The following is a 26,883-nucleotide window of genomic DNA, read 5'->3' on the forward strand; positions in this document are numbered from 1 at the left end:
TTTAATTGAATATATATATACTGTATAGATCCCTTTTTTGATCTGCAATTAGCAGTAAGAGACAAATTAATTACTAAAAAAGATTTTCTCGATCTTCTAGTTAAAATAATCCTACTATGATCCATGACCCCGAATCCCATGCATCAACCACATGCTGCAGCCAGCCAGCCAGCCTGCCTGCCTGGTTCGATCTTCAAGTACTATATATACTATACTATGCTACTATATGACAACTCAAATTAACTTTGATAAGTTTAATTAATGGAGTAATTGACCTGATTAGTTATTATAATTTCACTATTAAGTAATACTACTACAAGCTAGTGGTCATCAAAAGTAAGTACTTAAAGATATTTCTGTAACTAATTATTGGCTGATTGCTGATCATCTCTGCCAACCATTATTTGTTATTGCGCGCACAAGATTTAAGAGAAATTTTTGTCTTTGGATTCGGAAAGTCAAATAGCATTCCAGATGTACATTTTCCCTGCAAGTGGCCACGGTGGAATTGGTTCCCAAGTTTAGTCGAGGTGAACGTGAACTAACCGGCCCGATCGAAGACCTGATCAGTTATGAAAAAAACAAAAAAGCATCCCAGACGTTAATTAGCAAAATACAGCTAGCAGTAGTTTAACAAGGAATTCTGATTTCATTCTGAATAGGCTTAGTTAAAAATGTGATACGCTAGAAATTAAACACACACACACACAATACATGTTTTTTCGTCTCCTAGCTAGCCCTAGGCATGCGCAACACCTCATGCGTTGGCAAAACACCTCATGCGTGGGCAATGAAACCTCGTCCTTCCGCAAAACCACGTGATTTGCACAGTACTCCCATTAATGCATCTCAACACATTATTAATGACGTGAAAAATAATGAATGACGTTGGCCGACCCAGCCAAATATTATTCCTATATCTTTGCTAAGCGCATCTCCATCTATATATGTATGTCAAATTAATAGGACATGTCATGACAAGTGAAATATATATGTAATTGAGATGTGGAGCAACTCCAATTTAAAATGTCAAATACCTAGGTGACATTCGAGATCGTCTTTCTCTTGTCAAATTTGACATGTGCTGACATGTTAGCAAATGTTTTCTTCGGTTACTTAACTCTTTACAGCTTAATAATAAATATATATTCTTAATTAAGAAATTTGGCATATTGGTTGGAGTTGACCTCGTGGAGATGCCAAAATTCTTTCTTTTTTGATAACTCAAGTGTCCGGGTTAGTTTATGCTGTACAAATAAAGTACTCGTATATGTTTAATTGGATGGAAGAGTTGGGATTTTGACAATATCACAATTTTAGTTTGTTCAAATTTCTTAGTCAAGTTTCAAAATCTAAGAATAAATAGGAAATTAAAGTGGATTAATTGACCCACTTCCATTTGTGGATGAGTCCGCCCATAAATGGTAATTAACCAAAGAATGATCATATACCCTCATCATATGGGGGTCGTGAAAACAATTTTGTGAAGGTCCTATTAAAGGCACTCAATTTCAATCAAATCATATACTCCATCCGTCCTATTTTCATTGTCTATTATTCATTTGTCACTTTTGTGTCTATTGCATATATCTTTCAATCTATAATATTTTTCATGATTTTGACATCTTTATATTATAAAACAAATTGAAATCTATCAAATAAGATCCATATTGCATATTTTTGAAGATTCACATTAGAAGATATAAAGCAATTGAAAACTGACATGAACATCAAAAAAGGACAACAAAAGTGGGATGGAGGGAGTACTTACTAGAAAACTGATTGTTCAACAAGACTGCTTAACAAAGCTTAATGAAAAAAAAAAAAAAAGAGGAGGAGGAGAGGGAACAAAACCAGACTCCTAAAAATCCATTTCATATTGGGCTTAATGGCCCACATAGGCCACTTCCATATACTACTGGACTTGTTGGAGACTACAAATTAATGCCATAGTTTCAGATATTTTTACTACAGTACTTTATTTTCACATAAATGAGTAGATGACATGAATGTGAATAACCAAATTGAGCCTTATGTCCCAATTAATTAGGGTCGGCACGCCACAACAATTGTTAATATTTTTGTGGGTCAGGTGTTCTGCCTGCTTTCAATAGATACCTCTCATAGTCTCATGCTAATTATAACCACTCTCTTAATAAGTCTTAACCGACTAATTAAAAAGGTACACAAAATTCTAAGTTGGTTGGCCAACAGTTCCCACTAATTAATACTCCTACTAACTCTACTGTTAGGTAGTACTTGGGTTAACCGATATATATCCCCGGTTAGACTTTGGTCCCCAAACTCTCATTATTGAATGGAGTAAAATAATTAAGCACAGGATCGATGGTACTGGAGTATTTTGTGGTGATCTATGATCTATCAGGGTGAGTGTGAGCAGTACTTTAATTTGTGGAATACTACTCCATTTTATTAGGCTAGCTTGTGCCCTACTTTCTCATCTAAACTTCATCAAACATTCCCAATTAGTACTGGGCTAAACAAGATGGGTAATATAATATGCTCCATAATTTATTCATTTTCCTTTCCAATTAATTTATTATCTTATATTTTCATTATTTCATTTGTCTCCGCAATTCCAAAGCACAACACACAATTACTCATTAGATTTTGAGCTAGCAAGACAATGGGATTGATCCTCAAAATTAATTGAGGTGTTCGTAAGCTAGTCAGAACACTTGAATTATCACAAAATTTTGAGCTAAAGGGAATCTATTGGGAAAGTAAATAAAAATATTCCTTCTTTTATCCATTGTGTTGATAATTAATTTGTTCTCTAAGTGCAAGTCTACCAACACATTTTATTTTTGTTTGTTCAAAGCCTGCCTTTTGATTTACGTTGTTGGTCCGCATGCATGGAACACTTACAAACAATTGTACCTGGAGTTTTGTTCTAAAGTTGTGTAGCTAAATTTATTTATTTATTTTATTTGTAAAGTTTATGTTTTGGTAGACTAGAAATCATTGGTCATTTTTTTCTCGCAAAAAAAAAAAAAATGGAAGGAGGTTTAACATCATGAGTTGTGGGCACAGGAGTACACGTGGCACAAAACTGTTTTGGGTTGTTCTCGCGAGCGAGGGAACAATACAGCAGCAAGCAATCTTTCTCTTCCCGCTGAGTAAAAAGAGTGCCATCGTTCTGTTCTGTTCGACTTTGAGAAAGACGAAGACCCTCCCTCTCTCCTTTTCATCACATCTGCTCGTTGTCTTGTCCCAACCCAAGGTATGTAATGGGAATATGTATGTTCATTTCTCTACCCTTTTCCCCAGTTTACGTTTGCTTGTTCGGATCACGATTTTGTCGAATTCGTTAATGAAAATGTAGCAGTTTTCCTGTACGCTAAAATTGCATAATGCCCGCCCCGAGACTGTACTCGTTAGATGAAATCGATGATTCTCCGTTATCATATATGGGTTATGTTTTGTGTGACCAGAGCGTAATTTGATGGAGATTGCTTTATCATTCTATCGCCACAAATATTAGTATTTGACAAACAATCTTAATCAGCTGATAATTGCAAGTTTTACCCTTTTATGGAGATCAGATTACTGTCGGAAAATTGCAGTCGACCCATAGACGTATGATTCTTGTGTTTTTACTCCCACAATGAGGGTGGCTTGTTTGAATGCATAGATTATCTATTCCTCTCTTGAAACCTCCGTATTGCCTTTGTAAAGCTAACCCATAGTCATAGACTTGCAAATGTTGCATGGTGCTGGGGGATCTTTACGAACCACTTATATGTGTTATGGTAATTTCTCTATTTTTGTGTTTATAATTTGTGGCGAGAAAGCCTTGTTGCTCTGGTTGGCATCTTGCTTTTCGGGTCTCAGGTGGCCTTTGCCATTGTGCCCTTGCTCCTTTTAATCTTTGTGTATCCTTATCAAAGATTAATAAATTTCTTTTGCCAAGCAAAAAAAAAGAAACTAAATTATGGTGAGAAAGGATTGGTGTCGGTCACTGTGATGTCTTCATTCCTCATTTTGCCCCTCTTTCATATTATATTCCTTCTCCTCTTTTCCAAAAAAGTACTGGAAAATAAGCGAGCATCTTAGATCACATAACAATGCTTGTTGAACAACTATTTGATTTAGAGAGAAACTGTTGTGCTTCATGATTACCTTATAGAGGAACACTTACTGTCATTTTGTTAATGACTATCTCTATGTTGGTAATAGCGAGGAGGCTGACGATGACTCAATTTAACACATCGAGCTCCGAATTAGACTTCGATAGGCCAAACATTGAAGATTATCTCCCCTCAGGATCCATCCAAGAACCTCGTGGCAAGATTCGCTTGTAAATTTCTCTCTTTGTGTGTGTGTGTGAGAATTTTTGTGTCATACTTTTATCTGCAAACTGATGTTCCAAACAAATTGGCTCAGATGTGATCTACTTGACATTTCACCAACTCTGAGAGAGGCGGCCGGTGCTATTGTTGACGTAAGATTTTGAGGCTTACTTATGTTAGGTTGAAAGAACTAGTGGATGATAAAGAATAGTTTCTCGTGTCGACTCTGAGAAAGTTATATACGTGTATTTATTTGGTGTAAATCAACATTGGCCCTTCTAAACTCCATTCACTCTTGAGCAGGACTCTTTCACTCGTTGTTTCAAGTCAATTCCTGTTGAACCTTGGAACTGGAATGTGTATTTGTTTCCACTCTGGTGTTTGGGGGTGGTTGTTAGATATCTGATTCTTTTTCCAGCGAGGTTTGCCTTTTATACTGCTGAAATACATATGTACCTTCTTTTTTGTATTTTGATTATGAAGAAGTAAAGAACACAAATAGATATTTTGGAAGTTTGGTCTTGTTTCTTTTTGAGCTCAAGGTTCAATTTGCATTTGTTCATGTGAATCTGTTGTTCTACTCTCACCTAGTCTACATATTTAGTGTTTAGATCTTGCCATACGTGGTGGGTGAGGATTGGGTTACCTTGTCACTCTGACTTGATTTTTTTTGTAGCCAAGCCTATGGGGAACGCATGAAGCACTTGGTTTGATGTTTTAACATCTCCCATCAGCAAGGTTTTTTGAGTTGAAGTCTATATTACTAACAGTATTAGGTGATTCAAGTGTATAAAAAACCATCCATTACATAAAGCAGGAATCAAATGCATACTTGTGAATGTGACATACGGTTGAAAAGTAAGTGGTTTTATATACCATAAAATAACATTAAGGACGTAGTTTGAAGAAGCTCCATTGCAAAGTGTTATTAGGCTATTAGCTATCATCGTTAGAGGAGATAATATATTTAGGCCAATAAGTTGTTGTCATTTGTAGCCAATCTTTGTTTCACGTTCAACCCCTAGTATTCTTAGCTCTGTAATGGTCTTTCTTTCTAGAATTTTTCACATGAGTGCTTTGAAATTAGTTGAATCATTGGAGATTAATGACTTAATTTTCTAGTTTCACATTTTCTCGATAGAATACTGGTTGTGGAGATATTATCTGATTAGTTGTACTATTGTATGAGATTGCAATGTAATGCTTGCGTATTACTGTCTAAATATTGATTCACGTCATTTGATTCTGCAGGGTTCTAGTACTGACAGTGGGATGGATAATATTTCTTTCAGCCTACTTTTTGGTGCATTTTGTGTTGAAAGGGAATGATAAGTTGAGGAAAAAGCTGGAGGTATAGTTGCTTGCTAGTTTAGTTCAGCTAAGTTCTCATTGTTTATTGTCTAGGGTACTTATTTTTAGTTTTAGAGGTTTTACACTTGCTATGACTCTATTTCAGACCTGCAATTCAGCAAAGCTACTCCTGTATCACTTGCCTCTTCATTTGCCCTTCGCGCTTGCCAAATTTTGAAACTGTCGTTGAATTATGTGAGGAGAGAAACTGGAGACTGACCTAATCTTTGGCAATATATGCACAAAGTAGCTTCTCTCAAAAAGTTTTATCACAGAAATAGCAGGCCCCCTATATCTACTTTTAATAGTTTTGTTGTTTCTTTTTGGCTTTTAATAGTTTTACAACTGAAATGGAGGAGCCTTGTGAGTTGTGATAGTCTTTCAGTTAGGTTTTGTCGCTTTGGTCTTTCTTCTTTTCTCTCATGTGATTCCAGAAAGATAATTAGGTTATGTTTATAGGAGTTAAATAATCAATAACTATCAATGCATTAAGAAGTATATTGTCTCTCCCATGGACATCACATGGATTGATGCATCTTTTCCTTTTTGTTACCTATTTCCTCCTTTTTTCTTAATTAGACTTTGAGTGTGTCATTTCATTGGACCGGACAAGCATGTATTTCATTTTTACTTCATTTTCAGAGGTGTTTGGTGGAGTTAATTTGCAGCTTTTTTGTTGCATCATGGACGGGGGTTATCAAGTACCATGGACCACGACCTAGCATGCGGCCTAAGCAGGTTCTATGAATAAGTGACTTTCTTTGTGATGCTTGCCCAATGTGGTTGATGACTTAATATAAATTAACCTTCAGGTGTTTGAATATGTATCTGAACTTCCCTTACCATGATCTGAGCAGGTCTTTGTGGCGAATCACACTTCTATGATTGACTTCATTATTCTAGAGCAGATGACTGCATTTGCTGTGATTATGCAGAAGCATCCTGGGTGGGTTGGTAAGTGTCTAGAGTCATTACCCCCAATAGTTATAGAGTCCTGTGATAAAGCATTCTTTGTTGAGGTATCTCCTTTCTGCATTTTACATTCCTTACCAGAAGCTTACCTGAGGTACCGGAAAAATAGGGTGCATTAAGCAGAAGATATTCATGTTTGCAACTCCTTTATCCTAGTATGTTCTCATTTTACTTGTCCATCATTAATCACCAAGAAGAATGCTTTTGGTCATTCTTTTGTGCAGTTGTTACCTTGTGGGACTGGAAGATGGTTTGGATACTTGGAAATGTTGAATGTTACTTCTTTAATATATTTTAGGAGTAGGAGCATGGGCATTCTCCATAAGTAAACAGGAATGCTAAAAGTTGGCTTTATGAAAAAATATGGCCAAACAGTCTACACCATGTAAATTTGTATTCTCCTTGTTTATTTTATTTTGCAGGACTGTTGCAAAGCACTGTTTTGGAGAGTGTTGGATGCATCTGGTTCAATCGCTCGGAGGCAAAGGATCGTGAAATAGTTGCAAGAAAGTATGTTTAGGTGGTTGGGGAAAACATTAAAGAATGTAACGTATCTAAGAGTGTTGAAACATGAACTTCTTTTTCAGGTTGAGAGACCATGTTCACGGAGCTGATAATAATCCTCTTCTTATATTCCCTGAAGGAACCTGTGTAAATAATCACTATAGTGTCATGTTCAAAAAGGTAATAGTTACCGACTATCCATTCAGAATCTAGTCAGTATATACACTAGAGGATCTCTGCAATTTTATAATGGAAGATAATATTTTGGAATAGAGTTGGATATATGAGTCAAAATTTCTGCTTCCTTTAAGTTATTCGCGGTGGTTTTTATTTAACTCTTACTGTTTCCGCTATGTTTAGGGTGCCTTTGAACTTGGCTGCACTGTTTGCCCAATTGCAATCAAGTATAACAAAATTTTTGTGGATGCCTTTTGGAACAGTAGAAAGTAAGAGCTACTTAGCAATTCCAATTTTTATGTTACTCTGCATTAGTTAGATTTTGACATTACAATTTACAATGTGAAGTACAAGATCTTGTTCAGTAGTAGTTTTATTGCTCAGAAGAAAACCGGTAAATCTATTGCCTAGTAATTGGACATCTTATGCTTGTCTGTCTTATTTATTCAGTTTAGTTACTTCTTTTTGTTTTGGGTTCAACTAACTTCTTCAGTGAGGAACACTAATGTTCTTGCGCCGGTTTTGTTATTTTAATGATGCATGACGTACATTTCTACGGCAAATAGTTGCTATCAATAGCATTCCATGTTGTGAAAGTTAGAAGCACTAGAATCCCTCGTGTTTTAAGGGAGTATATTTGAACCATATCTAAATCCCTGTATTTAGTGGTATCTGCATCTAACCTCTGAATGAATTAAAGTTTTCTAACAAGTAAAGTCTGGGAACTAAAGCTTACTCTATCACTTGCATTGGATATGCAGATGTGATCGTTAGATGTTTAACACCTGGATTGCATGTCTTACGTGCAGGCAATCCTTCACAAGGCATCTACTGCAGCTTATGACGTCGTGGGCTGTTGTTTGTGATGTGTGGTACTTGGAGCCTCAAAATCTAAAGCCTGGAGAGACACCCATTGAATTTGCAGAAAGGTGCCCAATATTTTTCTTTGATTACAAATGTGGATGTTAATACATACCTCACATTTTGTTTGAATTTTATGGTTCTGATTATTAAAAGAAAATAAAAAAGAGTTAACGCCAGCTTATATTTAAAGTGGATACTACTTTACAGGGTTAGGGACGTGATTTCAGTTCGAGCAGGTCTCAAAATGGTTCCGTGGGATGGATATTTAAAATACTCTCGCCCTAGCCCCAAGCATAGGGAGAGGAAGTAAGTTGATTATGTAAACCCTATCTGTGGCTCATGTGGTCTTAGTCACTAATTAATCTGCTTTTGGTTTTGGTTGAGGGCATGCACTTGTTTTGGTCCACTGTCTATTAGTACAAGTTCTGTATTATTCCATTGTGCATTGAATGTTTTTTTTTTTTTTTTTTTATGGCCCGACGAAGATGATGACAAGCTGTCCCATCTTTGGTTACTCTGTCTATGCAGGCAACAAAGCTTTGCAGAGTTAGTGATGGCGGTGCCTGGAGGAAAAATAAAATAGATTGGTGGTTGTTTTTGTACGTGTTCCTGTCCTAGCTAGTATCCCTTTTCCCCCTTTTCAAGTATGGGTGTGGCTATCCAGGGACAAGCTTAATGCTAGTAGTATATTGTACTTGAACTTAATGCTATATTGTACGAGCTTGCATGCTCGGTTTTGATGGTGCTGGTTTTTTGATTAATTCAAATCTTTCTTTAATTTCTGGATGGAAAAAAGATGCAATAAGTAGTAGTAGGAGTATATTGTGTATGGGAAACGACGAGACATATCCTGTGGGTGTACTGTGGCTATGGGGTAAGTACTCCCATCATATTATAAATTAAATATGAGGACTCTTTCATTCAGAATGTCTCTGGATATGAATATATCCCTCCTCCTCCCCGTGGTCAACGCAATATTTTTCATTGAGTCACAAGTTGCTGCTGCTGCTGCGAACTACTAGACAAAGAGAAAAGTTGAAAAGAAGGATACTCCACTTGGCTTTGGCTGTGGCTGTGGCTGTGGCTGTGGCTGTGGGGTTTGAATTGAAATGTCCACGAGAAGAGAAGAGAAGAGAAGACAGACACGTGTAAACAAAACTACTCCTCCCATGTAGGAGTACTATATTCAACTTCTCCGACCAAGTCAGTCTTCCATTCCTATTCCTATTCCTATTCCTACTAATAAAATAAAATAAAATATATCCTAGTCACGATTCCTCCCACCAAAAATTCACATCAATGGGTGGGACTATTATTATTAAACACATGATGATACTACTACTTTGTTTTGAGGAAAATAAAATAAAAAATACTAGTGCAGTTGTGGTTTGATTTTCTTTTAAAGTATTTCGTCATTGTTGTTAAACAAAGTTGATTTGCTTTATAAAATGGTTTAATTACCCCAAAAAAAAAAAAAAAAAAGTTGTCCATCTATCACATTAGTATTTATACTAACTAGTAGCAAAAACTACTCTTTATGTTTCAAACAAACACATACTCCCTCCGTCCCTTTTTAAGTGTCCTGCTTCGTAACTCCAACTTATTAAAAAGACATCATCATTACACCTTTCACATCAACTTTTTCCTCCACTTTTTCTACTTACCCATCATCATTATACTTTTACTCACTAACTTTTCAAAATAAAATCTACTTTTAGGGACAAAATAGACAATACACCAACTTTGACCCTCCTAACTTTACAAAATGGACACTTATTAAGGAACAGCCCAAAATAGAATACTGGACACAAAAAAAGGGATGGAGGGAGTATAATTTTCACAATTCTTTTTACAACTAAAATTATTAAAGTTTCTGCTTCCAAACAAGGCAAAAAGTGGAAGGTCAAGATTATATGATGTGATGATCCCTAATTTAAAATGAGACCCATTCCAATTTTTATTTATTTTTAATGATTTGATCGTCTATCTAATAGGTCTTGAGGTGTTTAACATCGATTGAAAAAACCAAATTTATCGAGATCGGTAAAGAATTAGTTCAATCATAATTGTCTGAAGAAGAATTAACAATCAGAATCCAATTGTCTATTTTCTCTTGCAATAAGTATGCTCATTAAAATGAATACAATGTCCAATAATCTTAGTTTTTTGCATGAACTTTAGACAGTTCGGAACTTACAAAAATAAACGCTTCGATTGTCAAATAGAGCCGTAATCGGTCTCGTTTGGCGTCATACGAGAAACACACGAAGAGTGATTACATGCGAACATCGATCTTAATTGGAAGGGGGGTGATCGTGTTGGCTTGACATGCATTTTTGATGCGATTCTTTTTCTTTTTCTTTTGTCGGAGTTTTCTGATGAGATGGTGGTTGCATTTTATAAGCACGTGGGGGGTAGTTTAGACTTTAGAGGTGCTGCATTGAGATCATCAGTATTGGTAAGATGCAAGTATTAATAATAGTACCAGTATTATTAAAAAGTGGTTATTTTTATTTACTCCTACAAAGGAGAAAAGGGATAAATAAAAAAGAAAAGAAAAGAATACTAGTACACCAATAATGCAGTCCAGGGTGGCACTTGTCCTGAACTCCCTCCGCCGCCGCTCGCGGCACTCTCCTCTCCTGCATTTTCTGACAAAACAAACACGTATAGTTGAATGACTTGTTTTTTTTTTTTTTTTATTCAAATTTTTTTTATCATTTATTTGTTATACGTCAAAATGTTGTGATTGATTGATTTATCTCAATAAGCGAAATCGAAAAAATAAAAAATAATCGAAACTCATAATTTTTAAGACAACTTTTTTTTACTTATCTTTGTTTTTTTTTTTTAAATTATGAGTTTCGATCAAATTTTTTTACTTTTTCGATTCTTTTTACTGAGATGAATTAATAAATCATAAAAATTTGATACAAAATTAATTAATGCAAATTTTTTTAATAAAAAAGAAAAAAAATTTACTATTCTACTTTTTAATCCAAATCACCGTGAGTAGCATAGATACAGCTTCACTATACGCCGCCGCCATTGCATCATCAATGTCAAACTCAACCTTGTCCCCTTTGATGAGTTCCTCCTACTAGTCCATTCCAACCAAATTAATTAAACTTACCCCACAAACCCACTTCGCATTTCCAATTCCAATTCCGATCTCTCTCTCTTTCTCTCCAGTGAAAAATATACTCGTACTCCTAGAGAAGAAATGGGGTTCTTCGCTACGGCGCTTCTCGCCGTATTCTTCGCATATGCCGCCGCCATTGCATTAACAGTCGAGTCATTCAACTGCAGCGGCAGCTCAGGAACCACCTGCAATGGCCTAGTCGGCTACGTGCCCGCAAACGCCACCACTCTCTCCAACATAACAACCCTCTTCGCCATCCAAAACAGCCTCAACTCCCTCCTCGGCGCCAACAACTTCCCCCTCACCACCGCACCCAACCAATCCGTCTCTGCCCAACAGACCGTCAGAATCCCATTCCCCTGCATCTGCAGAAACGGCACCGGATACCCCGTGAATCCCCCGGTGCACACGGTGGTGTCCGGCGACACCATGTCCAATATAGCGACGGTGGTGTTCTCGGGACTGGTGACGTACCAGCAGATCCAGGCTTTTAACAATGTGACGGATGCGAGCTTGATTTTGATCGGGCAGGAATTGAAGATCCCGTTACCGTGTAGCTGTGATGAAGTTGGGGGAGAGAGGGTTGTACATTATGGATACGCGGTGGAATCCGGTGACACGGTGGGAGGGATTGCTCAGGAGTTCAATACCACAGAGGAGACCCTGCTTGCTCTTAATGGCCTTAGCTCTCCCAAAAATCTCTTGGCTAATGTTCCTCTTGACGTTCCCCTTAAAGGTAGTCTCTCTCCCTGTCCTTGTACATGTGGATATATATCCGGCCACAAGGGTTAGTCCAGTTGATTAGTAAATTAATTCACCACATAATTAACCAAAGTTTGATTTTTGAGGTCAGGTCGCAAGAAAGTCCTCCTTCCGTTCCAGTTTGTTTGTTCAATTTTGACATACGTGTCTTTTAAAAAATTGTCTATATTTCACAATCTATAATGTTTCTTACATAATTTCAAAAATATCATATTTTAGATATAATTGAGATCTATCAAACAAGATCCATATTGCATATAAAAAATATTATAAATTGAAATATATAGACAATTTTGTAAGAGGTTTCCAAATAGTGAAAAGAGAAAAACAAATCGGTAGTGAGGGAATAATTTCTTTTGAATTTCCTAATCACGTCGTTGATGGAGGCACCTTGGATTATTTTTTGCTACTGTTCAAACTTGGTTTGGTGGCAATTGGCTCTCTCTCAATTTTTCGGTTCCTTTGGTCCTCTTACACATGTTGTGATAGATGAGTTTTAACTGTTATCATTAGTCAAGTTAGATGTTACTATCATAAAGTTAAGGAAGGCAGATCTAACTCTCGGATTTTTGTTTTTAACATTTGACTTTCTTAAATTCCAATGAAAACTCGTAGCATCTCCAACCCATGATTTCATATTGGAGATGTCAAATATTTTTTGAAGGCTTACGTGGCATTTTGGCATCTCCAATTTGACATCAAAGCCTTCCTTTCCAACCCTTGCGCAAATTCTTTTTATTTGACATCAAGTTATCCGTCTCCAACCTTTAATGTCAATCTAAATGATTTTTTTTTGAAATTTGGCATGGAGGAGGGTGGTTGTCAATTTTGACAACTTTGTCATTCCCTTCAAAGCCACTTCAAAGCCACGTAGATTTTGGCATCAAAGAAGGCAGTTAGGTAAGATTGAATTTTAATGTCAATTGTTACCATTAATACGTCCACGTAGGAATTGATATCTTCCATTGGAGATGCTCTTAGATTGTCCTTTGAAATTGTTGCGAAGCAGTTTGGGGAAGATGTATTATGTGGGTTTAATAGTCTAAACTCTAAAACATGAATTCATATGCAGGATATTGCGATTCATTCTGCGTTTTCCTATGCAACAAATTGGTTTAGTTTAAAAAAATGTCATCTTTATGATGATAGTGACGTCTATATATGTCTCAGCATTTTGCCTTCGCATTTTTTTTTTTTTTGAGAGATTGTTTGTTCTCTTCACTATGAATTTGCTGATGTTCAGTTATTGTTGAACAGCTTGTACAACCATGGTGGGCAATAACTCACTAGATTACCCTTTACTCGTGGCTAACGGCACCTACATCTTCACTGCTGGCGATTGTGTGATGTGCAGTTGCAATGCAGCAAACAACTGGACGTAAGTGTGTCTCTCACTCACTTGCACTACTTCATTTCTCCTCTTTGTCTCTTCGTTCTTCGAAATCATAATAGTATGTTCTCCTATCTTTTATGTCATTACTCTTGTTGATGCGCTCAGATTACAATGTGAGCCGTCCCAAGCTCAATCAACTCTCTGGACAACGTGCCCTTCTTTGCAATGCCAAGGCGCAGAGAGCTTATACATTGGAAACACCACAACTTCAAGTTGTAATCGCACGTCGTGCACATATGCCGGTTACAATAACCAAACCATCTCCACAACCCTCACGTCATTGTCCACTTGCCCAGGTAACGCTGCGATAAAACATGGTCCATATTAATTGATCGTTGTTGCTCATTCTTTTGTTATTCCATTTCATATGCTTGCGGATGAATAGTTGGTTGCAAACTTGCAATTATTGACTACTTTTGTTTTCTTTGCTGATGAACAGTTTCTGGTAATCCTCCAGCTCCACCGGCTTCTGATGGTAATATCTATGTTCCAAAATTTAGTTTGCAAGGCCAGAGTTGGAGCTTCGTTCTCATGTTCATCCACTTGGTGTTGCTGTATCTTCACCTTACGTAGTGAGATGGTTGTTTATTTTATGAGATTTCTTTGAATCCACAATCATTTTTAGGTCCACATGTGAGGAAATAAACTGTTTTCACATAGACGTCAGTACTTGTTAGTCAAATTTTATCTTCTTTTTTTTTTCTTTTCTGTTTCATCGGAAATTCTATTGGCTATTTAGCCATGTTAAAATGGTGACACTGTAATGCATAATGCATAATGCACTTGGGTTTAGCAAAAAGCCGTGCCATGTTCATGAATCTTCTGATACATACCTACATTTAAACAGGAGGCAATCCAATTGTTTATGAAGTACTGTTCTTTCGTTTGGTAAGAGAGCATATTCCTAATACTTGATTATTCTGTCTACACATGTGTGTCTTGGCATAGTTCATGCAGAAGACGCTGAATGAATGACAACTTCTGCTACAGGGCTAATTTGCTGTATTTTTTTTTTGTGTGCGCGTGTGAAACTCATGTGCTAGTCTCATCATGCTGTGAGACACAGCTCTCTCTCTCTCTCTCTCTCTCTCTCTCTCTCTCTCTCTCTCCAACACTAAAAAGAGAGATCATAACATCAACACCTTAAATAGTGAGTTTATGCATATAAACAACACAATTACATAGTGAGAGATCATAACATCAACATTACGAAAAGTGTTTCTTGAGTAGGCGCGCACAGTTTCATCTTCGAAAGCTATATATAAACAACACAATTACACATATAACAAAAGTCACAACATTTTATATAGTATTCTTTATGGCATGGCATTGGTGTGTCCTATATTGATACACGCTCCAACAGGGCCCTGCAATCGTACGTCCAGAAAAAAGGTTAAAGCCAATCCCCTTTTTCATTATTCAAACCTAGTATTTATTTAGTGGCATTAGGCAATATCTTCATTTGTTCTTTTCCGAGACTTCAATTTCAAGTCCACCTTCAAAATCCAAAATCGGTTTCCGGACGATCTTTCCTCCTTTTATTTTTGTCCACCTAAAGAAAAATTGGAAATTGTAATCAAAGTCGAGTCTCATGTTAAAAAGCTCCCATGCAACAAGCACAACTGGAAATTATTTTACCTATATTTGGAGACCAGTATATGGAGAAAGGTGGCCACAAAGGCCCTACTGTAGTCTGCACCCGCACATTGTCTGATCCCTCCTCCAAAAGGCATGAAATTCTTTGATATAGTGTATGAATCAAGGCCCTGTACGTACATGCAATTAGATCAAAATCAGTTGTCCATCATTTTATATGTCAGGATCAAATCTGACTACTCCATATTAATTAAAACCGGGGGCCGGGAAGTGAACTCGGGGCTGTGCACCTTCCAGCGGGATGGATTGAAGGCAACTGGATCCTTGAAGGTTTCCGGGTTTAATTGAAGAGCAGGAGTAACAAGAACTATGTCCCAACCAGCTGGAACGGTATAACCTGTGGAGCCAAATATCCACGTTTAATGTACAAGGTACAACTTATATATATATTTTGAAGTAGAAAATAAAAGAAACAGCTAGAGCTAATGTTTGGTGCATGCTTATTATACCATTGAATTTGATATCCTTTGTCACTCTTCTTAACAGCCCTGGAGCGACATTTCCCAACCTAAGAACTTCATTGATGACCTGCAATTTTGTCTAAACTAATAACTTTCTTTTTTTTGATAAGTGTCAGAACTAATAACATAATACTATAAAATAAAATAAAATCCGGAATCACTACAGGAGGGGCAAAAAAAATTGAGATCACATTACTTACATTAAGCGTAAAAGTCATCGATTTATATTCATCCCAGGAGAGTGAGGAATCCGGATTATGCCTGTTTCGAAGAATTGCCTCATGTTCAGCCTGAAATATGATTGGTAATCAATTAATACCATAATTATGTATGAAGACATACTCTTAGTTCAAACAACAAATTCACAATATCAGTCCAAAATATTCTAAAAAAGCGTACTGAGTGTTGTGCAAGCCCCACACGCATTGAATTCCGGGAACTTTTTCTGTGAAATTTTTCTGACAACATCTCAAGAACTTGTTAAATTGTCGGTTGCACGTACCGTTAGTTCCTCTACTATCAAAGGATGATCCGAGAGCAACTTCAAAGTTAAAACTAGAACGGCTGAGATTGGCTCAAAGGTTCCAAATAAAATTCCAAACATTAATTGGACTATGAAATCCTCCGTCAAGAAGTTCTCGGTTTTCATGTCTTGGATTGCGTGATCAAGGAAGTCTCCTCGACGCTTGTCGGGAGAAGCAAGTCTCTCCTTTACAATACCCCTCATCATGCTTAAAACCTCCTTCTGATCCTGAAAAAAATGATAAGAGGAAATATATCTTCAAAAACTAGATCCATATATATATATATAAAACTGAGAGCAAGAAATGTAATGTATGGGGCTATAGTGGGTCCCATCCGGAATGCACTGACACAGTATTAATACCAGCACAGCAGTAGAGTACTCCGTTACCTTGAGGCATTTGTGATATGTAGTACCAGGTATGTTCAAAGGAAGGGACATGAGGCCATGTACGAAGTTAGCAAACTTGTCACTCAGTTTCTCGGGCGAATTCTCAGAATCGTAGCCAAACATCTGCTTCAATGTGAAATCGAAAAGCATCTGTAACATTAACAAAAGAGGAAATTGTTACTCAATATGTATAACTTAGTCGAGGTTCTTGACACCCTAATCAACAAAAACATTAAAAAAAGACCCAACTATGAAAGCAGAGGCCTGCAGCCTATAGAGAGAGAGAGAGAGAGAGAGAGAGAGGGAGAGAGAGAGAGAGAGAGAGAGAGAGATTAATGAGGTTTTTACACTTGAAGTGGCATGTTTGAGTTCAACAGATTTCTGGGTTGACCAAGAACGAAGAGTTTTCTGGACAATTTGTTCTACTTGTGGGAGCAATCTTTCCCTTATGCTCTCCACTCCAAAGTGGGACAGTGCTATGTTTCTTATGTACTTTTGGATTGAGCCAACTCCATAGATGGGCAACATCTTTGAAAACGTGTCCAGGTACCACAATTCCACCGATTTCCCTTCTTCTGTAATGATGTAATGATTGAACTTGGGGTCTGTTGACATAACAATCGGTCGACCTACAACACTTGTACGAAATATTGGCCCATATCTACACCCCAAAACAAAAAAAGATAAATTAGATAAGTGATCCATCAAGGTACAGGTATCCTGATTTTCATGTTACGTCAAACTTTTGTAGATTCGGAAAAGTAAAAAAAAAAAATTTACTTTTACTCAAATATTTTAGAAAATAACCACTTTTCAGCAAATCGACCTTCTTTTTTTTACTTAAAAAAGTGGTTATTTTTTAAAATATTTGGATAAAAATAAAAAAAAAATAATTTTCCAACAAGACGAATTAAAAAATCAAGAAAATTTGGCGCAAAACTACAAACAAAAAAAAAATTCAAATAAGAACAAATAAAAAAAGTCCTAAAAGTACTTTAATTTAGTGCTTGGTGGAATGGTGTCTAACAGTAGTATATTTTTCGATATACCTTTTATTTTTTCATCTTTCAAAATCATCGGCTGAGTGTTTTTCAAAATCTTTTTCTTGCCAATCATCTGCGATTTATATCTAGGTATGTTGACGTACTCTTTTTTAAAATGCTTTTTAGAAGTAGAATCGGCTTAGAGCTAAAGCTCAAGGTACGACCTCTTTAGAGGCCAAAAATTTACAAATGTTAGGGGTCCTTTTTACTTTGGACTCTTTATAGAGTAGTTCAATTAAAAAAGCCTCATCTTTAATTTTCACTTTAGCTCTCAAAAGGTCTAAGACTGACTCTATTCGGGAGTAAGATTGAAAACAAGACGGAGACAATGACATGTAATCCTATTTACAAGTGTTCACGTACATGAAAGTGATGAAACCTACTAGTTTCCCAAAAAACTGTCACTTTGCTTTTTGGGCTTTTTTTATTTTATCCTCTTTTAAATTTTGTATGTTAATTTTGTATCAAATTTTTATAAATTATTAACTCGTTTCGACTCGAAAAATAAAAAAGATAGTCTTGATGTCGGACCCAAATTTGTTAAAAGTAGCATTGAGTCAGTCAATGAATCATCAATGAGAGATCCAAAAAATGACACTTGCCCACTCACAAATTACTTTCTGTCTTAGAAGGTTACTACACGTGCCTACAACACATGCACGCAGCCCACCTCAATAATTCACGTGGACATACCACAATTGACACCTATGCCTTTCATGCAAACTACTCCATATTTACACACAAATTTTTTTTTTAAACAGGTATTTGAGTCAGTTTACGCAGACCTTGACTAATTCTATAGACCATAAACTCACCCTCCACTAATGATTTTCCACTTGAAGTCAGAGCGAATACTCCGTATGAACTGAAAGGCACGTTTCGGTTTCTTAAAAAAAGAACTTTTAGAAAATAAGGTAATTTCAAACTCAAAAATTATGTGTTTACGTAAATAATTTTTCTACTAATATGAATCTTATTTGATAGATCTCATTGAGATCTTTTAAACGGTGCAAAAAAAAATTGAAATATTATTTTTTATTTTCGTTATATTTGAGTTTGAAATTACATTCTTTTTGAAAAAGAAGGTTTAGAAAGAAAGCGGAACAATTGACACCTATGCCTTTCATGCAAACTACTCCATAGTTACACACAATTTTTTTTTAAATAGGTGTTTGAGTCAGTTTGCACAGACCTTGGCTAATTCAATGGACCATAAACCCACCCTCCACTAGTGATTTTCCACTTGAAGTCGGAGCGAATATTTCGTATGAATTGACCCCAAAAATATTAATAGTACTTGAGAGGTTTTAAGGGAATTAAATCAAACTTTCAAGTCTTAGGCCTTGACTAGTCTCGGGGTTCCGAATGTTACAGTTCATGTTTCCAAATAGGGGAAAAAAGGAAAATCAATCCGAAAAGGAAGAATTAATAATAAATTCCAGTTTTCCGCATGCAAAATCAGAATTGGATTACTCCATTAATTACTACCTCTGAACTCTGTTTTTGATGAAAGGATGGAGGTCAAGTGAACGACTGGGAATAAGTAACTGAATGGTCTCTCCAATAAGAGGGAAGCCCATGGAACCTGGGGGAAGAAGTCCTTCGTTGCTGCAACTGGGATTCCTCCACTTTTGAATCCATCGAGTTACCAATATGGTAGCCAATGCCACCACACTACACCACACTCCCACCAACAACATATCTCTCTCTCTCTCTCTCTCTCTCTCTCTTGAATTAGAGTTTGGATTGGATGGTACTGGATAGTTGTTGCCTTGTTGGGCATAGAATGGGGGTGGGGGTATTATTATATACACAAGAGGGTGGGGCTTGGAGACTTGACAACTACGCATGCATGCACCATAAATAAATACTCCCCCTTTTCAAAAGAATGACAATTTTTTAAATTCGTGTTATTTTTTATCGCTTATATCTTTCAATCTATAATATTTTTTATAAGTTTGAAAACTTTGTACAATAAAACTGCTTGACGATTTTCTAGTCCTAAATTAATGAGTTGCCCCAAGCGTAGGACGGAAACCGACGTAGAACAATATCCGATAAGATCAGAGTCGAATCCAAAAAGACGGTGATATGTGCTAACTAAAAATTTGGGTTGTTATAATTTAAACGAGCTCTTAAGTAGCCACCCTTGTCGTTTTGAATGAGATTTAACTAAGCTTACGCAATAACTGTTCTTTTTAAATAATTAAAAGGAGGTACGGTCGTAGGGTTCATAGCACTCGTAACCAGCCTGGATTAACCTGCTCCATTCGATGTTCTTAAAAACAATCAATTTGGAATTGAAAAGATACCCTGCAAGATGCGAAACCTTAGGGTCGCCGTTTACCCATGCGCAGCGGAGAATGAGTTTTGAACCCCTATTCCCTCGTTCACACGGGCTCTGACAATGCTTGGGTTCGTCCGCGAAAAGTATTTTCCAATCTAAAATTATTTTTGAACATTCTTTATTTCGAAATAGGAGCAGAACGCATCCATTCCAGCCATGGTGTGCTAATCACCCTACGATCCTACCCCGATGACTACTCACTCATCATTAAACAATAAACAAAAAAAACCTTTGATTGAAACGTGCTTCTATTACGCGAGATGAAAAATAAATAAGAAATATCAACGAATAATTTTTATAAAGAACTAAATTAAAATAAGTTATCGAAATGCGAGTAATTGAACAAAGTTTCAAAACTTGAAGAAAAAATTCAGAAGAAAAGTAAACAATATATTCGGAACCGAAGCCTCACAGCCCCGTCCTCCGTTATCTCTGTTCTTCGTCCGTGAGAATAGTGCTGCGTGCGTGGGAATAATCTATGCAACCCTACTTTTTCTTTTGTATCTTGGACTTTTAATGAATATAGTATAATAAAGAGAAGTACTGTAAATAACTAACCGGCCTCTGATCACAGGCAGCCACGTGTTGGTACTACTATTCCATGGGCCCACCTAATGAACAAAGTGGAACGCCAATTTTCTTGGCCAGTTAGCTTCCCAATCCGTAGTAGTTTCCTATTGTCAATGGATCCACGAATTGAAAATAATTTGATAATTAGCTTTGCCTAGACATCAAATAAATCTCAATTTTGAGCTATTTGTGCATCAAACCCTTTAAATACCTAACAAAAAAATAAAGCATAAATCTTCAAGTAATAATATAAAAATAAACTTAGCAATGATAAATTAAAGGACGCGTATATGAATATTTACGCGTCTATCAAAAACTAATCGAGAACTATCAAACAAGATCCATATTGCATATTTTTTGAAATCTATATTGAAAGATATAATGAATTAAAATTTACACGAATATCAAAAATTAACATTCAATTTAGAACAAAAAAAGTAAATAAATAAATGAAGGACATGCAGCATGGGCAAACGCGAATAGGATCGGAAGTACTCTAATACTAGTTTGATCGAGCAAGAAGCTAGCGTGGGCTTAGAGTGGGGATCGATATTCACAATCAATGCCCCACCCTCTGATTGTAACTGAAAGAAACAGAAATAGTACTGTACTAGAAAATTCCACAAGGACCAATTCCCTTTTCATCAATTAATAAGAAAGGTCGCCCATACCACCACCACCATAACCTACTAGGTAGTACGGGGCCCAACTTCTTAACACCTCACCCAATGGGGAGGCTAAAAGTGGAAGTTTCCAATTCAACGAATCCACAACAGCGTATGAATTTAATTTCCACAACATTGAATTAAGTGTAAGCCCACATTGACTTTATCAAATTTCCAAGAAAAGAAAACCAACTACATCCACGTCCACAAGCAATAATTCTAGTACCACATACACTTACACATCTAAATACACATCCACACTCACATGAGTGGTGGGTTCCACACACATTTGAGGTGTAACGTATGTGTGAATGTGTATTTGGATGTGTAAGTGTATATGGTGGTAGCAAGGTTGATCCACAAATAGGTACACAATTAACAACAGTCATCGTTTCACAAACCAGTCCACAAACACTAATTAAAGATCTTCCAAGTGGAAAACATCCCCATAACCATTAAATACTGCTCCAGTAAAAGTCAAAAACCTACCCCAGGGAAATTAATATAATAAGCTGGATGATGGGTGCATGCGTAATAGACTAGCTACATCCCTTTTGTATAATATTTGAAGTTTGATACTTGTTTTTCTCTTTTCAGGACCCACAAAGCCATTGAATGAGATTTGAAGCTACGCCTACATCTATAAATTCTATACGGTGCCGATATCAAAAGATGGGACCGAGCTTATAATAGATATCGAAAGAGAAAAACACCGAATCAAATTACCTAATTGAAATTTACACCATAAAGCTTATAGTGCTTGAACGTACGTGGTAATTAATTTGGTTGAATTATGTCATAGGACTGCAAGTGAAGGAATTATGTCATAGGACTGCAAGGGTGGACCGACTGTATAAAAAGGGAGCAACAGTTTTTGCCGGACATACTTTTTCATGCAGAAACAGAGAACGGGGTCTGCGGCTTCCGATCAATGTGGTTCACGGAGGAGAAAATAAAGAGCAACAACTCAATGATTGGCTAAGCCCTCTGGCTAGGGGTGACGAGAATGTCTCTCCAAATAGTATGATTGCATAGAGTTTTAGTCTTTTCTTTTTGACTTTTGATTGTGTGACTCCGATATTGATTCATAGCTTTTATGAAAGAATAAAGTAGATAAGTGATTGATCAAGGTACAGGTATCCCAAAAATGCAGGGTTAGATAATTTGCATGTTTGTTAGCGGAGTATATTTATTGATATATCTTTTCTTTTTTCATCTTTCAAAATCATCGGCTGAGTGTTTTCCAAAATCTTTTTCTCACCAATCATCTGCGATCTATTTATGTATGTTGACCTACTCTTTTTTAAAATGCTTTAAAAAAATAGAACAAAAATTCTACCAAACTTGAAAATGAATATTCATAAACAAGAACGTATATCCGTACATTGACAATAAATAATCATGGCATATTTCTGTAAAAATATCATCATAAATTTTCACGATATATTACTTGAAATCCTCAATTAATTTGTTATGAATACGTATCATAAAATTGTCCCTACGAAACTACATTAAACCAAAATCATAATTTTTTTTTTGGAGAAATCGAAACACTCATACTGAAAATCATGACAATTTATGAAATCACCATGAAACAAAAAACATCACAAATATGTGTCGTAAAATTGTGCCAACAAAACTACAAATCGAAATAATACAAAATTTGGAGAAATCGAAACAAACATACCGAAATCATGACAATTTGTGAAATCACCATAAAACATAAAAAAATAATGAATACGTATCGTAAAATCGTCCCGACGTAACTACAATAACAGAAATCATGACAAAATTGGAAGAAATCGAAACACATGCACCGAATGTTGAGATGTGAAGACAATTTTAGAGTTGCAGTAAAAATGACCCGGAAGGTTTTGGGTCCCGCCCAACGCAGGTTTTAGCGTTTTTTAGGGTTTTCTAGTATTAGCTTGCTTGCATATATAAAAGCAAAGCTAGGGCTGTCTCTTTTTGTAACTCTGACATATTTTCATCATAGTGAAACACCCGAGCACTCCGTGGACGTACGATTAAGCAATCAGCTTAAGTCGGAACCACGTAATCTCTGTGTCTTGTTCTTTTCTTACTTTATATTGTTTTCTGTTCTTGGTTTGTTCTTCGATTGTGTGCGTTTGATTGTGGGTTTGGACGTTCGAATCCCCAACACCGAAATCATGACAAAAAATAGTTACTTATTCGCCAGTCTTCGAAATGGCGGGTGTGATGCTCCAGCGAAGAACCAGGAGTGCCCGCGACGGAGGTAACGACGGAGTAGGGGAAATCATGCTTGCCTACAACTACAGAACCATTGCTTATTTTTCCCGCAGCAGCCGCTTCAACACCCAGGGCAGCATCAACCGTAGCGGTAAGAACGAAACCGTCAAAGTGTTTTCAGATGGGTTTTCTTTTCAAGAAAATGGGGGTTTAGAGTTTGTTACCTTGAAAACGGTGGGGGGGGGGGGGGGGGTGGGTGGGTGGGTTAAGGGGGGATGTGTTTGACGATGAAGAAGATGATGATGAATAAGAGGGCTAATGGGCTATACAGTGTGTAAATGGAAGTTTAAGAAGAGAGAGAAAGCTTTGAGAGAGAGGCGAAAATGGAAAATTTTTCAAAATGGTGGGTGGTACAGTTGTGGAAGGGAGGATTTGGGGGCTGGAAAATGGGGTGTTCATTTAGGGGTTAGATTTGTATAGTCCATAGCTATGGTGTCTACGTATGATGGGAATGGAAATCTTCATCCCAGATTTTGGGGAGAATGAAAACCCTTAATCCCGGATTTTGGGGATTTTGGGGAGCAAAAATGCTATAGGCACATCGGGGTGTGGCACACCTCAGCCACACCCTTCTCACATATACAGGTGGAGCCCGTTGGACTAGAAACATCCTAAAAATATGGAAAATTAAAATATTAATACACAATATCTATATTAACATATAACTAGGGGTATAATAGGGCAATAATGCATTTATAGGATGAAAAAATAAGTATTTAAAATCTCTAAGATGGACACCTAAATAAGTTTAGTAAGTAGGATATCTATTTAATTTCTTCTATATTATAGACTTTGGTGATGTCCTGACAGAGAGGTGGGGCTTTCTTCGTTGGATCTGATTTTTTACAAGGCTCCATAAAATAATATTTAAAATTTTATTGATATTTTTTTAAATTTTTGTGGAACCCGAAATAGGCCCAAACGTATTTTTCTTTGCGTGGTTCCCTGCGAATAGCAGGGCTCGAACCCTGGAAATATAGGCATCAGCTGTGTAGTGTAATCCGTATCGACCATAGTTTTTTATTTTGGCTGCTGATTTTGCCACTCCCTTTTTGTTAATGCCACTCATCTGCAAGTGTATTTTTGCACCAAAAATACACTTGCAGGCGAGTAGCATTAACAATAAGAGGAGTGGCAAAATCCTTTCCTTTTATTTTTTTTTTAAGTTTAAAGAGTAAATTTAGGGCTATATTAGCTGAATTGCTGATAAGAAATTGTAAACAAGAACAAAGGACCCTATGGATTGATCAGGACTTTTCACCTTTTCATATTTTACCTGGATTCAAAATATGAAGTACCTTCAATTCATCAAGTAAAATGAATCTACTTTTTATATTTTACTGTCAATGTTATTCTTTTCTCCACAAATTTAAGATTCAAACACGGCCTGAGAGAATATTGTGGCAGACATTTACAAGTGACATGCTTGAACAAAGAGAGGGAATGCCTCTAGTTTGTCCTCTCTAGCCTCGACGTACCACTTCAAGTGAGTCGGAAGATCCACCTAATCGTAAGCATACATAGACATTGCTACAGCTGAACACTCTTCCTCGCCGGCTATCGCCTTTTTTTTCACGACCCCCATGAAGCATTAGGTCATGGAGTGCATAAAGCCCATTCTAGTTTGAGAAAGGAAAAACTGGTGTTCCTTTATACCACCAGCTTACTTTGAGATACTCTAGAACAAAATATGCACGTGCAAATTGTCTTAAATGAGCAAACATTCTGGTCACACAATCATATCAAAAAAACTACACGCAATCATAACTAATTGCATACAAGGGTAAGTTTAGTATGACTAGGTACAGTATGACATTATATTTGAGCTTCATGCACGTACTGCCCAACAATGTGAAGAAACCTTGTTGAGCGATGAGACTGAAAAGCTTGGTTTACTACTTACAGCAACTAGTTGCACTGGATTTGTAAGCTTCACAACCTGATAGCCCATAACATGAAGAATGCGCACAGCCAAACAAAATATTATTGCAGTCATTTGGAACAACTAAGGGAAAAGACACCAATTGGAACAACTAATGGAAAGGAGGTCAAGTGTGTCCCTTTACGTGTCCATGCTCTGTTATGTGAAATTTCTGCTCGTGTTAGTCAAGTTCAATTGTAATTCCTAGCTAAACCTATGGAAACAAGGACACAGTCACACAAAGAAAAGGTAAAGGTAAAAGTAAAAGGAATTCATATTCCATGTGAGAAAAGCACTAAACGTCAACGAAAATACGTTAATAGAACAATAAACAGATCACCATATCATATTTACTGAACAAATGAAATGAACTGACAATGAGATCAAGGTAGTCTGTTTCTCCACAAATATCTAGTGGAACAAGGCTACATGGTTATAACATTTGTGAGGAGTGACGAAAACTTGGCTCCGATGGGAAACACTTCAAGTTTTCATCAAATTAACAGAAGTTCTTTAGGACAAGTACAAACCAAATAATTGTGACCAAGCTATATGACCAATCAGTGCAATTAAAAGATAAAAAGATAATGATGATGTTCTCCATGTGTTTGTCCAACCAAGTCACAAGATATATAATCCACCTGTTTGGGAAAATCGAATTCTTAGTACTGATGTTACCACGTAATCAAAGTTGACAAAAACTGTAAACTGAAGAACAAAATGAAACCAATATCAACATCACCGCATCCGTAATTGGTTGCTTTTTGGGCTTCCACTAGCACAAGCAAGCATTTTTTTTATTCCAGTTCCACCTTGCAGCAAAAAATATGCACTGAGAAATCAAAAGAAATTTCACATTATAAGACGTGAAGTATATATTCATTAAAGAGTATCAAATCAATTTTATCAAATTAACCAAACTCAGATCTCATAGTCAACACTGGGCACAATCGAACAATATTTCACAAAAATATTATTCTAAAAGCAACATAATATTTCAGTCAAGCAATATTAAGCAGTGATCCGATCACTGATGATCACGCTGTATCTATGGCTCTCTCCAGCTGCTGGAACTTGGAAGTACAGTTCTAGCACAATTTAGAAACTTTGCTATAAGAAATAAGAACTGATGGGTGTTATCAATTTTGCACATAATTAACCTTCAATAATGAATGCCCAAGAAACCCAACACTAAGAACGAAGAGTAAGCAGCATTCAATCAAACTAGAGGACCAAAGAGTAAGCAGCATCATACATACTCGACAACTCACCTCCATTACCTATAATGTTGGCGGAAAACAACTTGGTCCACTTCGTCTGGAATCATAAATGCAGGCAGAAGAACCATCAAGAAGTCGTCGAACGCCGGATAAGAGAATAGTAGATCTAGAGTGGACAACTCGATTCAGCAGCCACTCCAGTTGAACGCCTCCAAACCCCAAAGAAGATACTTCAAAGTGTTTCAAAGTTCAAACACACTTGAATCTGTTCGATCAGATATAAAGCGCACAATAGAAGAACTACCCACAACTCCGAACCCTAATTTGCAGAAGTCAACA

At 36.7% G+C, this 26,883-nt stretch overlaps 3 protein-coding genes across 7 annotated transcripts; 2 read left to right on the forward strand and 1 right to left on the reverse strand.

Annotated features, from left to right (window-relative positions):
- Positions 1-3,071: 3,071 nt before the first annotated feature.
- Positions 3,072-9,104, forward strand: LOC131308470 (glycerol-3-phosphate acyltransferase 9-like). Of its 4 annotated transcripts, none has more exons than XR_009194444.1 (13): positions 3,072-3,223; positions 4,208-4,321; positions 4,408-4,465; positions 4,617-4,735; positions 5,565-5,664; positions 6,306-6,401; positions 6,521-6,617; positions 7,058-7,145; positions 7,223-7,319; positions 7,500-7,585; positions 8,126-8,245; positions 8,371-8,486; positions 8,709-8,759. XR_009194444.1 is itself a non-coding variant. In XM_058335412.1 (13 exons), the coding sequence occupies exons 2-13, from the start codon at positions 4,215-4,217 to the stop codon at positions 8,761-8,763; spliced, it is 1,122 nt and encodes a 373-aa protein (XP_058191395.1). In that variant the 5' UTR covers positions 3,072-3,244; positions 4,208-4,214; the 3' UTR covers positions 8,764-9,104. The 4 variants fall into 4 exon arrangements, 3 of the variants coding, with proteins under 3 accessions (XP_058191395.1, XP_058191396.1, XP_058191394.1); XM_058335412.1 differs by having other exon boundaries at positions 3,072-3,244; positions 8,388-8,486; positions 8,709-9,104; XM_058335413.1 differs by having other exon boundaries at positions 3,074-3,223; positions 4,205-4,321; positions 8,388-8,486; positions 8,709-9,104.
- A 2,098-nt stretch (positions 9,105-11,202) lies between these two features.
- Positions 11,203-14,276, forward strand: LOC131308280 (lysM domain-containing GPI-anchored protein 2-like). Of its 2 annotated transcripts, none has more exons than XM_058335169.1 (4): positions 11,203-12,058; positions 13,342-13,462; positions 13,583-13,773; positions 13,917-14,276. In XM_058335169.1, the coding sequence occupies exons 1-4, from the start codon at positions 11,404-11,406 to the stop codon at positions 14,048-14,050; spliced, it is 1,101 nt and encodes a 366-aa protein (XP_058191152.1). In that variant the 5' UTR covers positions 11,203-11,403; the 3' UTR covers positions 14,051-14,276. The 2 variants fall into 2 exon arrangements, with proteins under 2 accessions (XP_058191152.1, XP_058191153.1); XM_058335170.1 differs by having other exon boundaries at positions 11,274-12,058; positions 13,583-13,772; positions 13,943-14,276.
- A 448-nt stretch (positions 14,277-14,724) lies between these two features.
- Positions 14,725-19,327, reverse strand: LOC131308279 (beta-amyrin 16-alpha-hydroxylase CYP87D16-like). The gene is made up of 9 exons (XM_058335168.1): positions 19,039-19,327; positions 16,856-17,168; positions 16,508-16,657; positions 16,097-16,345; positions 15,795-15,884; positions 15,583-15,661; positions 15,364-15,470; positions 15,116-15,243; positions 14,725-15,029 (listed from the first exon to the last, which is right to left on the reverse strand). The coding sequence occupies exons 1-9, from the start codon at positions 19,248-19,250 to the stop codon at positions 14,936-14,938; spliced, it is 1,422 nt and encodes a 473-aa protein (XP_058191151.1). The 5' UTR covers positions 19,251-19,327; the 3' UTR covers positions 14,725-14,935.
- Between the last annotated feature and the right edge of the window lie 7,556 nt (positions 19,328-26,883).

This window comes from Rhododendron vialii, chromosome 11a (genome assembly GCF_030253575.1).
Source record: "Rhododendron vialii isolate Sample 1 chromosome 11a, ASM3025357v1".
Taxonomy (NCBI): Eukaryota; Viridiplantae; Streptophyta; class Magnoliopsida; order Ericales; family Ericaceae; genus Rhododendron; species Rhododendron vialii.

What these genes read in the sequence shown, in the direction of transcription:
- LOC131308280 (XM_058335169.1), top strand. Translation starts at nt 11,404, where the DNA reads ATGGGGTTCTTCGCTACGGCGCTTCTCGCCGTATTCTTCGCATATGCC. An exon ending in AATGCAGCAAACAACTGGAC is followed by an intron (nt 13,463 to 13,582) that starts GTAAGTGTGTCT and finishes TGATGCGCTCAG; the next exon opens with ATTACAATGTGAGCCGTCCC. An exon ending in GTCATTGTCCACTTGCCCAG is followed by an intron (nt 13,774 to 13,916) that starts GTAACGCTGCGA and finishes GCTGATGAACAG; the next exon opens with TTTCTGGTAATCCTCCAGCT.
- LOC131308279 (XM_058335168.1), bottom strand. Translation starts at nt 19,250, where the DNA reads ATGTTGTTGGTGGGAGTGTGGTGTAGTGTGGTGGCATTGGCTACCATA. An exon ending in ATCAAAAACAGAGTTCAGAG is followed by an intron (nt 17,169 to 19,038) that starts GTAGTAATTAAT and finishes TTTGGGGTGTAG; the next exon opens with ATATGGGCCAATATTTCGTA. An exon ending in TGATAGTAGAGGAACTAACG is followed by an intron (nt 15,885 to 16,096) that starts GTACGTGCAACC and finishes ATCATATTTCAG; the next exon opens with GCTGAACATGAGGCAATTCT.
- LOC131308470 (XM_058335412.1), top strand. Translation starts at nt 4,215, where the DNA reads ATGACTCAATTTAACACATCGAGCTCCGAATTAGACTTCGATAGGCCA. An exon ending in CGTGAAATAGTTGCAAGAAA is followed by an intron (nt 7,146 to 7,222) that starts GTATGTTTAGGT and finishes CTTCTTTTTCAG; the next exon opens with GTTGAGAGACCATGTTCACG. An exon ending in GCCTTTTGGAACAGTAGAAA is followed by an intron (nt 7,586 to 8,125) that starts GTAAGAGCTACT and finishes TCTTACGTGCAG; the next exon opens with GCAATCCTTCACAAGGCATC.